At 48.6% G+C, this 15,384-nt stretch overlaps 1 protein-coding gene across 2 annotated transcripts in view; it reads right to left on the reverse strand.

The window, feature by feature from the left end:
• LOC122376670 (neo-calmodulin-like) overlaps positions 1–15,384 on the reverse strand; it is a 125,755-nt gene that overhangs the window by 92,144 nt on the left and 18,227 nt on the right. For both annotated transcript variants that reach the window (XM_043356604.1, XM_043356594.1), the window contains exon 2: positions 880–1,029. In XM_043356604.1, the coding sequence (XP_043212539.1) occupies positions 880–918 (39 nt within the window). In that variant the 5' untranslated portion in view covers positions 919–1,029. The remainder of the gene's footprint in view (positions 1–879; positions 1,030–15,384) is intronic.

The raw sequence follows: 15,384 nt of genomic DNA on the forward strand, positions 1-15,384 counted from the left end.
AGCAGCCACACTTTACGACTTTCTAACAGGTCCCGATTTTCCCGACTTTTGGGTCATTGACCTGACCTGGAAGGTCAACCAATGACCTAGGACCTTAAAATTGGGTATCATCGGCTTCCTCTCGTCAGGGGCAACACGCTCGTTTTTTCCGCGAAGCTCTAGCTCGACCAGGGGCCAAACGGCAAGGGGGGGGTCCAACCGACCCCCCCCCCTACACATTAGAAGCTGGCAAACGCCGCACACATGCGAGGGTTAAGGCGCCCCGAATGAGGTCATTGCCACAGACGATCTCGTGGAGGGCCGCGGGGGACACACAAACGTCGAATGGAAGCTCGCTGCCGCCGCGTGGCAATCCGGGTGCTACCAGGGCCTCGTTTGTTTCTGCTCAGCTCATGTGCCGAGATTTCGGTTGAATTTCTTCCCTTCCGGTACTGTCTTTAGGTAACTATGTTTGATATTTCTCAGTCGTTTTCGCAAGCTTGGTTTTTGTTACGAAATCTATAATGGCTCACTTGCTGATGCTTAGAATAAAAATGGTTCAAATTCACCTAGCGATCACCGTGATTATGAGGGGCACTGGATTGAGTGGAAATGGGTCACTAAGAACTACCTTTTGTTAGATCAACTTAAATTTGCTGCTGCAGTGGCTCAGAGTCTCACTCTAAAAAGTCTCTAACAGACAACACACCTCACTTATCCCAATTAATCAACGCATATGACGTGTCACAGACACCACATCACACGTCCATCATGTCAGACATCACGCATCAGTCCGTCGGACGTGACACATAACTGATCCCTCCATCACACATACACCACACTACACTACTTCAACCACATCACACATCAGTCACACTGTCTCTCATTCTGATAACTCACCCGCCTCATGATGCGCAGTGAGAAAGATGAGGACTTCATGACTGGCACGCCACGGGTCCCCCCGTGACGGGGCTCGGCTCGACCGCCGGCGCAGCTGCTCTGGGGGACCTGCCGGCTACTCCAGACAGCTCAGAGACACCATCCGGTAAGCTGAAACACACGGGAGCAAGGGTGGTGAAGGCTGAGAGAGGACTGTTGAACTAACGGATGCAGTGTTGCGTTTTAGCTGTGTTAACCATCAATGATGAAAAGAATGAATATCTTATATATAAAAACACAAAGTTACATTATTTCTTTATTTGGAAATTTGGTTTTGTTATTTGTGGAGCGATTGTTGGCTCGATTATTGTAGCCGCATTGCTTTATCGTAATATTCAACAGACAAGCGCACGCAGCACTGATTAAGATCCCAGCGAGCCCTTTATGTCGCCTGCAGGACCTCGTATGGCGGGGCTAGTTATTGCACTGGCTAGCCATTTTCATTCGCTTTATGGTGTGATAAAAAGCCCGGCAGCCGCCCCAATGATACTGTGACGTCTGTTGATCATCTGTGCTCACGCCTAAATGACCTGTAACGATCCAGTCCTGAGATACCATCGAAAGCTTATTTCGAGCGGCATGGACTCGTTAATGGCATCGCGCCGAGCGACTGAGACGTGGCTTCTCAGCTATGATGGCATCTTCTATAAACTCGCTGATAGGATAGTGTGTAGATCAAATGCACTGTTTAGCGTGGTAATTTCGTTTCACCTCAAACCTGCAACGAACAAGAATAGGCTTAAATATGAAGGAAGCAACGAAAGGAGTAAAATATATGGTAGTGAGATCACGCGCACAAACATAATCAACGCATTTTATTCAGAGAACATCATCAGATATCATGCTATAACACTGACCAGCCCAAGACCAGCCGACCAGCCCCGAGTGGTTGACTGGCCAGTGTCGCAGTGGGGTGGACTCTGTCAGCTCTGTCGCAGCGTCACAGCAGACGCAGCTTCCCCTCTCCTCCCCTCCCTCCCAGCCCAGCTTCCCCTCCCCCTCCCCTCCCAGCTGTCCTAATGGACGTTGCCGAGAGAGAAGAGGACCCACCGCGCCGGATCTGCCGCTGTCGGACACAGCCGCCCCGGCCCCGTTTCGGCCCGTCTGGTGCCGCTGTGTCCTCAGAGGGTACTGCGCGCCGGCCATGCGGCTGCCGAACTAGATTGATTCAATCTGCGTGACAGTGCACAGTCGCCGGCGGCCGACGGGCCGGCGTCATCCATCAGTGATCCCGATCAGACCCAGCCGCTGCGTACTTAATGGCCGCACAAAACTTCCTAATGGCCGCCGATAAAAAACAGGCTATCAATTTCGCAAGTAGCCGAGTTTTGATAAATGTGTGGACGAAGCGAAATACGAAGTGGATTTTTGGATGATAATGGAAAAAAAGATAATTGAAACACGACTTTTTGTCGCACGAATCCAAGAGAGACCTCAAAATGCAATCTTTTCCGCAAGCCAGCTCGGCCGTTAGGCTGCCAACAGTTGGGCAGTCAGGTTAGTGGCATTTTATGTTTAGATCAGTTTATACGTTTCTAAATATGACAATGATCACTCAATCCCTGATCACGTTAGATAGAAATTGGACGCCAAACATTTTTATTTTCAAATTAAGTGTAGATAAGTATACAATCAACACCTAATAAGTTTTTGGCATCAAAGGTATAGTTTCCTAGTTATGACAATTTTTCGAAATGCTGTACCCAGCTGCGCAACATAGCGGCCACTACACAGCGTACAGCTTCAATCATCCCGCCGACAGCTGGTTCTTCATGGATGACTCTAAAGTGAGAGAGTGCTCTGCCGCCAGCGTTCGAGACGCCACCGCCTACCTTCTCTGCTACAGGGCCCGAGAGAGACACGCCCCTGAAGGAGTTTTCACTGGCGATGATGGTGCCAAGAGCACTGCCCCGGCGCACGGCGAGTGGCGAACCGCGCTGGCCGGCAGTAGCACCATGCGCGCTCCCCCACCCTCGCGGTGGCGGGGCGGGACCGCCAGCAGCGCTGCCACACGATTTGACTCGGCAGCCACGCGGACGGCTGACCTGGGACATGGTGGAGGGTAGGGGCCAGAAGGAGGGAGGGGAAGCGACGTGGTGACAGTGTGTGGGGTGACGATAATATTATGTTGCGCAGCTGGGTACAGCATTTCGAAAAATTGTCATAACTTTTGATCATGTTTCCTAGCCGCTGACCAATTTGCTATGCTGTTTCTGGTTATATCCACTTTTTCTAGAGACATCCGACAGACTACGCCGAAAACTCCCGAAGATAATGAACCTGCAGCACTGCTGTTCTTCAGCATCTCGAAGGATCATACAGCATTAGATGGCGAAGCTTTCTTGGCAGCATCATGCGTAGCAGCGCGGTCATTTGAGCTGCCTCGATTCTTTAATTCCCGTACCCGATGTGAGATCGTCTTAAGATACTGTCTGTGCATCCGATCTAGCATCAAAATTTATACCATCCGACCTCTCGCCGCTCCTCCATCGCTGGCTGAAGTGAAATGATAACCATTTGTCAGTCATCCCCACAACATACTTACCAGATTAAAACAAAAAACTAAAATTTGTCCACCGGAATAACAGCCATTTCTCTTGTATTGCTTCCTTCATAAAATTTCAAGGGATTGAAAAAGGAATTGTTGGAGAGGTCATTGAAGCGGTCAGTGGCCTTCCACACGTCGGCACCATGCTACACAAAGAGAAGAGGGAATTGTAAATGAATTCCCAGTGAATTCAGCGCTGACAGTAGCCTCATCTGAGAAGTGCAGGAAGGACCGGACGTATTGCTATCACGTCGTGCTGTTATGGGATTTACATGCAGTTTTTAATACTTTAGCGGATTGTGTCATCATTTGCTCTGAACATCTACAAATGCGTTTCGTACTCTCGATGATCAGGTGAATCAGTGGTGATCCCTATTATCCAAGTCGCTCCTTCTTCCCTCAGGTTGTTCTTTGACTTCTGTTTCACCATAAACATCTTCTGGGATGCACTAGGGTCGGCTCTAAGGATAAGCCAGCTGTGCAATATGCATTTCAGCCTCTCGGCCCCCGTGGCAAGCGCGGAAACATCAACAATTCCACTAGACGATGACAGCAGACCTATCATCCAAAGTGCTCCGACTTTTGAGACCAGTGTCAACCGCGTGTCAGACAGGACGCACACAGAATGCTCGCGTCCAGAAACACCAAACAGATCTTCCAATTCAAGGTGTTACCTTTTTGCTGACGCTACAGCATCCAACTAATAAGCACCAACAATACATGTGAAACTACGTGCATTTCAGCCAGACGTGGCAAAATTTATATTTCTGTAAATTTTCTTTAAATGAAACGTTTCGGTTAAACATTCATAATCCTGCATCGCAGCCAGTCCCACATACTGTCTACACATTACAGAGTGCATGGGTCGGATGAAATCCCAGACGACGTGTGCTTCAACACAATGTATGCCGCGGAGCGCTGTGAAACGCGGCCTGACTAATTGTACGGACGTGACGTGGAGACGGAAACCTCAGACAGTCCGAGGGGAATCTCCCTCTGCTCTCTGCCTCTCTGCTCTCTCTGCTCTCTCTGCTCTCTCCGCTGTCACTCTCTCTCTCTCTCTCTCTCTCTCTCTCTATCTATCTCTCTCTCTCTCTCTCTGCCTCTGTCTCATCATCATCCTCTACACTGACTTAACTGTATTTTTTCCAAGCCTACATAGGTATTTTCATATTGTTTTGCGACAATAATTATTCGGTAAAGTGTTCGTACCTTTTTGAGCCTCAAGGACCATTCGAAATGACGCCTATTATTTTTTGCTGTAACAAAAGGTATATACGTAGACGGTAGAGCTTATATAATGACTCTTAAACATTGCATCCCATTCAGAACGCAAGGAAGACATGTCGTTGATCTAGGACAAACCAATCGTGTAGATGGAGTGCCTACAACTTTCAGAGATCGACTCAAAGCAGTGAGGGGAGTTGCCGCCCAGGCAGTCCGGATTAGCCACCACCCGGGTACGTATTTGCGTTGAAACTATACCCAAAACCGAACTAGTGAGCGCTCCGTCTCACCAACTCCAGCTGCTCTATCAACAAACAAATCCCTGCAGTTTGACTAAAAAACAAGTCGGCCAAACTCGTTCAGATACGGCTGACAGCGTGGCGAGACATCCACGGTAATCAAATGAGAAGCTCCTGCGTACAATCACCACTCGAACGCTCGAACTCTGCCTTCAGTTGAAAACTCTGCGGCGTCAGCCATAGCCAGCGCTGACGAACATCTACGCAAACTTTTACGGTGAATGCTCGTCCTAAATCCACTTATCTCCCGAAGCGTTGACAAGGTGAGTATCGTGGCGGCCGTGTCAGTGTGTCAGCTCTCTCGGCTGGATGTGACAGTGTGGCAGTGTGGTAGCTGTAGGCGGCTGTGACAGTGACAGTTGCCGGCTGGTTGTGACAGTTTTGGAGCTGTCGGCGGCTGTGACAGTTTGTCGCGGCCAAAACAGCGGCGCGGATTGTTACCGGGATACGGCGGAGTGGAACATCACCTCCGTCAACTGAACCACTCAGCTGCCGCGTGGTGCGGCGAACGAGCCGCAATACACGCCGCCACTCAGCGAAAACTCTCGCTCCGGGGCCGCCAAATGGAGCGTTCCACCTCGACGGAAAGGAAATGGGCAGACAAAATGGCAGGCAGTCCAAATAACGCTTAGCCGAGTGAAAAGGTACCACCGTGAAAAAGCCACCTTTGCGACACCACTAGCGCCTGAAGAAACAGAAAGTAAGACCGGACATAAATTTTGTTTTAATTGGGAATTTGAACACTTAAACAGGCAGATGCTTTTGCTATTGAGTTTCTTTAAAGTTAACTGCGGCTACTAAAGATAATCAGAGTGTGAACTCAGGACAGCAATTGGAAGTCATGGAATAAGACTGATGTTCGATGTCATGACATAAATTCGATTGAGTATTTTATGTTGTCTTTGTTAACTTCAATTTGTTTATAACCTTAACTTGTAATAACAACTCGTTTAACTTCAACATGTTTATGTTAACTTCAACTTGTTAGGTAATACTCAATCAGTTCCGAGTTATTTCGTCTTCTTACCTATCTTGCCCTTATGTATGTGATGTGTAATGTGCCACGGAATATCTGCAGCCGCTGCATTTATGACTGGCGACACCCGCTGAGCGATCTATTTCACTTAATCTAATTAGTTCGTATCCCTGTGGCGTTTAGTTCAACATCGCCGCGGTTTACTATTTCGCTTACTCACCCTGTCCGTATCCACCGAGGCCGATATCGGCATTGTGGTACATTATACATACGCACAAGGCAGTGCGCCAGTCTACCTACCTTTGATCTGTGCTTTGGTGGAATGCACTTTAATAAAAGTGATGGGGCCCTCTCTGCAATACGCAATTTCAGCTTACCATTTTTCCAGCTATTTCAACTTTAAGTGGAGCAAAACACTTTTATACTGGCCGTAATGTGTTTAAGAAGTTAGAACAAAAGCACCAGCACAAAAGAGGTTGGGAGGGTGGTGCTCAGGGCTCAGGCGGCACGCCCGCCAATGGATGGTTGAGATAAAGCACAATGAAAAAAGTCCTGCGTTAGAAGCCACGAGCGGCTCAGGACAGGGAAAGACTCGAATACATACTCGTTATGCGAGAGACATGCTGTTGCAGATGTCGTGGGGCAAAACTGGGAAGCTGCAGCCTACAACCGCGGACGGCTAGTGCCGTATGACCAGACGGCAGGCATGAAAGGCATTCATTGGTTTCCGTTATCGTATTCTGCTGTAAATTAATCGGCCATTATCAGCCGGTGAAGTTAAACAAATGTGCCAGAGAACTCTTCAAAAATTTCAATTTCCTCTAGTCGCACCGAACCATAGCGCCATCCTTGACGAGGTCGGCGGATGTCAGTCGGGGGATCCATCAGACCGAGCTCAGCTTCTTTGGCATCGCTCTCTGATCCATTTCCAGGGCGCGGCTCCTAAGCTGGAACCAATAGCTCGCTGTAATAACACCTCGCTGTGTACTCTGGAGGAGCGGCTATCTCCTGCCCGACGCTCGGCGCGCGTGCCGTTGGGTCTTGGCAACAGCCTGCGGCGGGCCCGACGGCCCCGAGCGCCCCGAAACGGCCTTATCGTCGGTCCCGACACGGCCGTCGACGCAGATTACCCGTCGGATGGCCCGGGGGGGGGGGGGGGCAGGGGGAAGTCCGGGCCGGCCGCGGCACGCAGCGTCGAATGGGCCATGTCCGCCCAGGCCGCCCCGATGGAAAACGATGGGCCAAGTGGACTCTAATCAGATGACCGGCCGCCGCGAGGAACGGTACTGGAACAGTGCTGGAGGAATGGTGCTGCTATAGTGACGAGGAGAGGATGGAGGGCAATGGGAACGGAAACTTGAAAATGGACACGGGAGGGACAAATGGTGAAGAGGAAATATGTACACTACGGAGTGAGCGATAAGGGGTAATTGACCCGTATTTATGAAGGAAGATGATGAGGATTGAGGAAGGAAGACTGGCGAATTTCGTGTGGTCACTGGTCAGTGCAGCTGCAGTGGAGCGCATTTTGGAGAGAACAGAGGTTCGGGCGGGGAGCTGGAGCTGGACAACATTGCGGTTGAGAGGTGGCGCAACTCTGAAGTACCAAAGGTTGGGGCAGGGTGGGATTTCTAAGCGATGGCGGTTGATACTCCGGCTGATGGGACGTTGGGACGACCCACCACAGAAGGAATGGGATGCGGAAGGATAGGATGGGCCATGGCGCACCAGGGAAGGATTTCAGGAGCGGACCGGTGCCGCCAACAAAGACTGAGTGATGCCGAGAACGCTGCATTCAGCGAGGAAAAACGGCCATGAATTATGTATGTTGATGTCGGCGGTCGACCTGCGGCCGTGTGATGGCGAGCGGGGAAGACTGCGCTCACAGCCTGAGTGGCAACCGACCCGCTAATGCTACCGGCGCGGTCATACCGGAGCGACCATACTCCAGACCATACCCATTACCCATGCGACCATACCGGCGCACATCCATATCGACGCGACCATATCCTGACGCGGCCATACCGGCGCTAATGCTAGCGACGAGGCCATATCCGGGACGAACATACCAACGCGGCCACGCCGACACAGAATCGGTTATAGCAGCGCATTTTCAACGACATGTGAATAGCGACTGAGCATTTTCATCCTTGTCAATAAGAAGTCCTTCGATTTCTTGGAAACTACCGTCACTTTATGGTTAATGAACGTAAAATGTCACCAAGATGCACGCGTCCTGAATGTGGTCGTCACTCGTCACTAGTGGACCGTGGATATATCGATGAACATTTAGCAGTTACCAACCTTTGACGCATCTGCTATACATGAAATTAATTGCACAAGAGCAACCCATTTTCACATCCATGCTTAGGTAAATTTCAACAAGAATAATCTTTTCCACGACGCATTATGTATGAATGGATGACAAACGTTTCCCTGCTGGCCTAGATCCGAATGTTTTTATCATTTCCTCCACATTCTCTCCCGCCGGTCCTCGGCATGCCCATCACGTCCATGGAGCTCAAATGACCGACACACCATGCATTTCTGCGGGGCCGGTCCCATTCGACCGGTGACGTCATCCAGGCGCAGGCACCGCCCACTGGGTGACGTCACAGGGCCCCTGCCCGCCTGCCGTGGTGCGGGACGGAGGAACAACCGACAGGCAGCGGGGCGCCTCGGAAAATGAACGACTCGTACCCACGCAGCAGTGGGCAGGGCCCAGCCGGTTGCAGCATGGCGGTGCTGCAGATCCATAGGTCTTTTTCGTCGATCTTGTCACAGGTCACAGGTCAAGGTCATGGGTCGGTGGGGAGCTGAGACGTAACTTTATCCAAAACGTCCGTGGTCTCAACTATACCCATAACGTGCGCTTCCGATTTTCATGCATGGTGACTAGCGTACCTATGGTGGTCATTCAAGAAGGCTAAGCTTATGTGTCGACCAAAACAATCACGATTAGTCCCTAGTTCTATGGCGTGTCGTGATGTCACGACACTGTCAGACACTCCTGCGTGACGCGGTATCAGTAAGATCACGGATCCAGTCGTGTCACGGTATCAGTGGGACCCCCGTGCCATAGTAACATGCCAGTATCGGCAGCCGTGCGTGTCACTGTGTCGGTATAATGGCACGGACGCTGCGTGTCGCAGTATCACGGTCACTGTCGGGATGGACGATCGATCCCTACATCGACTGCCAATCGACGGATCGGGTCCCGTCCGGAACGAATTCACAAGCACGCCGAGCTCGTACTCTGACAGCCAATCATACAGCGCTCCAGAGTCCGTGATCTGTCCTATTGTAGCCACTACAAACTCAATTACAGACATATGGCACGGCCCTCGCCGACACTGGGGCACGATGCCATTCCATTGAGTATCGCATGACACCTAGCCCATGAGGGAACGTCCAGGCACGTGCCAGAAGGTGAGGTCGGACAACCAACAGCCAATTAATCTGAGTAAACAGAGCCCACCTGGCTTTGGCAATGCTAGTCCGGGTCAGCGACTTCCATGTCAGTGATCACTTTGGGGTAGCGTGCCATGGGACAGCCCCGTCTGAGTTCAGAGCCCGCCACAGCGGCAACTTGCATACAAACGCATACTGATGGCCGCCGCCAGCTCGACCCGGGCTGCGCTGAAACGTTCTAGCGGCGATCGAATGGCCCACAGTTCGGGTTGCTCTCCCAGGTGAATGAGTTGGAAGCCGCAACTGTTATGGGGCAGCAGCCTGTGGTCCCGCCTCTGACGGGTCATCGGCAGCCAACAGTTGGTTCGGCACCGCTCCAATGAGCTCGGGAAATGGGTAACTCGGTGAGGGATCCAGGTACATTACTGTTTATGTGACGGCAATAGGAGGCATTGGGGATTGTTGCATCGTGGCGTGTACTTTGACTGTCAAAATATGGCGGAATGGGTCCGATCTGGCCGAGACAGGGTCTCACATATAACATGCAGCCTCTAACTGGCAGCATCATGGATGTCATTCATCACTGTAAATGGCACATTACTTCATATATTTTCCCTAATGTCAGGGAAATCTGAAGTATTAATACTTGCATCAGCTAATTTGAACATTCATGCAATGCGCATCCTGATACGTGATCGTTTGTGCTTAGGTACAAAGTACGACGATCAATGAAACGGAAAGAGGTTTGATATGACTGGCGTAATCGGTAGGCTCCATATCGGCAAGTAATGTCAGCTTATTTCAAACGATTGTTCCTTGTCAGCTCAAGGTATAAGACGACGTAAATATTGAACATCCGTATATATACGGAATATCTGTTTTTTTATCAGTATTCACCTCAGTAATGGCATACAATGTAATTTACGGAAAGACACGTTTGCATCTGTGAGTACAAATGTCGCGCATTTATATTTCTCTTACATGAAAGCTGAATAATTCGAATATAAGTTTAATCTAGTATGTAAATGTGCTCGTGCCTCACGCGACACGTTTATGGCCGTATAGACCGATGTATGTTCTGTTTCATTCATGTTCGTGATGCTAGCTCTGAATTGACTCGGCTGCAATATCTCACCGCTCGTCTTCCTAGAAACGGCCCACTGTTAAGGCTAAGGTGAGCCGTGAGATGCTTACCCACCAGACTCATTCGTTTCAAATTGCATTTACAATACATAACAAAGACCAAATGAGGCTTGGTTGAGCAGCTGGACGGTGCAGTCATAAATCAGGATTTGTCCGTTTTTAAAGCCGGCCTCATGAGCCAGGCAGGGAGCGGAGGTGTTGATTCAGATGGATGGGGCTCCGCGCCGGGTGAGGGGTTTCCGGCGCGGGACATTTGTCTTGTCCGTCGGACGGGGACGGCCTGCCGCGGTGAGCGGACGGGTAATCGCCATCCAGACACCGGCTCTCTGAACACAGACGAGCTCACTTGCATGTAATTGCTGCATAGAAGCCAGCGCTACAACTACTGAGATCCACATCGCAAGCCAATGGCAGCATTGACGAATGTATAATTTATATGGTTACAAACCAAATTCATCGCTTATATGTAGCTGTAGGGTTTAAGAGGTTGTGAGAATGACTTATTTATCTAATAAAACACTTCTGATATATTTCGCATGAATTTCAGAGAACTTTCTAGCCCAATTTCATTGAATAGGTACTAGTCACTGTTATGAAAGCGGTGCAACTTTCATTTTGACCAAATAATATGCAACGTCAGATATTCACAGGGTTATTAACAAAATATGCGTACATATCAAAATACAACTATGAACTAAAAATGTAACAATGCCTAAAAATGTGTTCACCATATGTAAATACTGCTAACATATCCACCGGGCATTACTTTAATTACTATTTCGAGAAAAAAAAACCACTGCTGAGGCGCAGGTTATGTAGATACCGGCAAGAGGCACCAGATGGAATTTAATAATGACGCCGATCTGCGACACACAACACATATTGCAATATGAGTGGACAAAGCGACACGGAGCTGGAACGAAGATTGCAGAGCATTTAATGTAAATAAATCCAACAATTTCATCAGATGGTCTGAGCAGGTGCTCGAAATATACCCACCCCATTCTGCACAGCCCAGCTCAGCCCAGCTAAAGGAATGGCTACAACAAGACGACTGGTGCGAGATGTGCGGTACTCTCACGAACTGTGGAGGGACTAAAGGTCAGCTGAACCGATAGTGAAAGATAAACATCGAAAAGGTGCTGGGTATTTTCAGTTTCGTTTCACAAATGACCATGTCCTTGAACATACACAATAAAGCTAAGAACGACAATGTAAAAATAAACAATATCAAATCAGAGTAACCGAAAAACACACACTACACTCTCACTAGTTAGAGGGTCTCTTATCCCGGCTCAGCCTGTCTTACTTATTTTTTTTTTTTCGAGGTGAGGGGGGACAGGCCGGGCTGCCTCCGTTTAATAATATTTCCATCATTAAACCGTCGAACGAAAAAGCACAAGAGGTTGTCTAATGGCTCGCGGTGAATGACTGTTGTGAGCACGTGCCTCCCCTTTCAGCGTCAGAGGCTCTTTTCTGCTGGCCTGGGGGCGCCAATTGCTCTCACTCTCTATGTAAATTGGTCGAGATTGAGCCGTGCCAGCGCGTGCCGACATTCAAAATGAATGAGTTTTCTGCTGAAGGTGGTGACCCGGTGTTCTGTCGAGGAGAATCACTCTTTATTGCGAGCACAATGTTCACTACAAACCAAGTCGGTGCTGTATAACTGCACTTTGTTCTGCATTTCAGTGATGTTGCGCATAGCTGATTGGTCACGTCATATTGGCTGCGGACATCAAACATTTAGCTTGTTTCCTATTGCCAAGCACCTGATGCGTAATGGTATAGCTATTACCTCAGCGGGCTGCCCGACTATCATAGTCGGGCAGCCCACTGTTCCTGTTTTATCTGGGGTTGGGAAGACAGTAATGAACATGATTAAAATCAGTTATGATAAATACCTTTTTAACCGGCCAATCATTTCTCTCAGTGCACATGAAAGCAATAACCGGTTCTCAACCATTATTACATCAGACAGAGACAAGCAATAGATGAGTCATTCGTCCTTATAAATATGTACTGGCCGATGGCCACTATTATCTGCCTATATGAAGATATTTCATTTCACAGAGTTTTTCACCCCGCCCCCGTGACCAGAAGACTTTCACTCTGTTCATTAACGCCCGTGGCATCTACATATACACAAGCACTGAAAACCAAAATGAATCTCCTGATGCCCTGATCATTGAAGTCTATACCACAATTATTCCCTTTTGATCTCTTCATTATACCTATGGGGTATATTCATGGAATCGCAATTGGCTTCATATTCCCATGATATTCCCTCGTCCTCCATGAATTATTGATTCTCTTAATAAGCTCTTGATATCACCCTGTGAGAACCATATTATGCCATTGATACCCCAAATGATTCTGCATGATGCCGTGCGTATAAGATGCTGTTGATACCCCAGTCGCTGATAGTTATGCCTTTATGATTCTCTATCTATTCTTGCAATATACCCTTTCATTGCCCAGAGGGTATCTTGCCGGAATCACAGGGAGGCTCATATTCCCTTGAGATGCTTTCATATTCTTCTGTTATGCTTCCTTTGCCTGATTCTTTCAAAATACTCTTGATATCACCCGAGTAGAACCATATTATTCCTCAATGATTCTTCGTTGGAAGCATCAGGAACGCGCCAAAGGGCCGCCATTTTTCTCCGCCATTTCCGGTGATCAGTGAAGAGCGGTGTTGGGTGCTGTGTGGTTGCGAGTGGTGCCATTTTTAGGCGTCATGGAAGCGCCAGCGGCGACGATGACACGTCCCCTGATACACGAGCGGGAGACGAGTTTCGACATCGTGGTCGAAGAAACAGTGGTGGCCAGCGCCCAGTGCCTTGAAGAGGCACTCCTTCTCTTCGGGGTCGCCCACTACGTCTTCAACCAGAAAGTGTCCCGTGCATCGCGCTCCACGATGTGGTTCATCGTCCACGACATCATGGGGCTGCCGGCAGAGTCAACAGCGACGGCGGACGCGCTGAAAAATCTGTCGGTGCTGACAGCATAGTGTGCCCGCGCAGTGAGGTAAGCCCAGGGGCGGAGTGGAGACGGAGTGATGGACGGAGATGATGGAGACGGACGTGATGGCCCGCCCCACAGGGAAAGGGGTCACAAGCGGCATGGGCGGGCCTGTTGACATCCTGTGGCAGCCCCTGGGCTACGTTGTCGGACTTTCTTGAGGTCAGGGAGGGGGTACTCGTAGGAGCCACACGCTCAACTTTCGTTGTGTAGCAAAGGTGGGAAAAACCACGCCATTTGAAGGGGCACCGGTTGTTTTGCGACTCCTTCGTAAGAGGGAACGGTCATCGTAGAAGAGCCAGCGGCGCTTCTCGTGTGTCATGTGTTTTTACAGCCTGGATTTCAACATGTGATATGGCATTTGTTATATGAGGCGTGTGCGTGACGTATGTTTAATATGGATAGTACAAATTGAATGTCTCTTGGCAACTAGGAAGCTGTGATTTTGAAATGAATGCAGAGGCAGTTGTCTTTCCAATCAATACAGTACGTTTTTCTTATACACACAAGCGTATCGTGGTTGCTGTTGGTGTGGCTGAGCGTCGATGGCATGGGCGGATCCAGGAAATTCAGAGGAAGGGCGAAGGTGGTTACATAAATGGCGTCTCTTACCTTTGTGTGGGTAAAGAAATCAGTGCGCTAGGTATTTCATGGGGATCTCACGAGGAATAGCATGACCCCGCGAGCCCATCCCTTGATCCGCCACTGCAGAACGAAGCATCAATGGGGTATATAGAGAGCATCAAAGGAGCATCAATGTGGTGTATAGAGAGCATCAAATCAGCATCAATGGGGTATATAGAGAGCATCAATGGGGTATGTAGAAAGCATCAAAGGAGCATCAGTGGGGTATATACATAGAGAGCATCAAAGGAGCATCAATGGGGTTTATAGCAAGCATCAAAGGAGCATCAATGGGGTATATAGATAGCATCAAAGGAGCATAGATCGGGTTTAGACGGAGCATTCGAACTATGCTAGGGGGCATCAAAGGGGCATAGAGGAGAATCAGGGGGAATACACTAGGCATTTCGTAAGAATAATGGAGGCATAACCAGATAATCATTTTGATTCCACTTAGCCATCCAACAGGCATATTAGGGTAATAATGTTGGGATATTGGGGGTATCTAAGGCCAAAAAGGTGCTACTTGAAGTATATTACGGGAATAATTGGGGTTTCGTTTTAGACCATTCTCCTAATGGGGCATTCCATGTCAACCGGGACAGCCAAAATCGGCCACCTCTGCGATTTTGTTCAAACTTGGTATACTTATTGGCTATTGGGTGAAACCTCTGAGGGTGAAAGGATTTTGTCATATGCCCTCGGGCTACAGAAATACAAGTCGCTAAACTTCTCCTTTTTGAGCAGAATTGGACGTGTATTGCAATCTTCAAAGATCTATAGCTTCAACATTTTTGAAGCTATCCATGTCAAACAAACTGAAACGTGTACATAAGGAGTTATGCTAGTAAAATTTGACAATTTTTACATTTTTTGGTGATTTTGAATTTATTTTATTTTGAATTAATTTCTTAAAATGTAATTTGTGAAAAATGGGTATCCTTCGATTTTGCTCAAATTTAGATATTGTCTTCCACTACACGTAAGGCACACGTGCTGAGAAAATTAGAGTGGGCCAACGATAACTTTGGATGATATAGCAACAAGTAGTGCAACGTAGCACGGGCGATGGAAGGGGCCGATTTCGGTAACTCCACCTGTTTATCGCCAATAACTCACGCCATAATTATTATATTAACGTCAAACTTTCAGTATCTGTCCAGAATTGAATTGAAAATCCTCCCGTGCAAGAAATAGGTAAATCGGTTCACAACTTT

Source organism: Amphibalanus amphitrite, unplaced genomic scaffold, assembly GCF_019059575.1.
Source record: "Amphibalanus amphitrite isolate SeventyFive unplaced genomic scaffold, NRLGWU_Aamphi_draft 000042F_arrow, whole genome shotgun sequence".
NCBI lineage: Eukaryota > Metazoa > Arthropoda > Thecostraca > Balanomorpha > Balanidae > Amphibalanus > Amphibalanus amphitrite.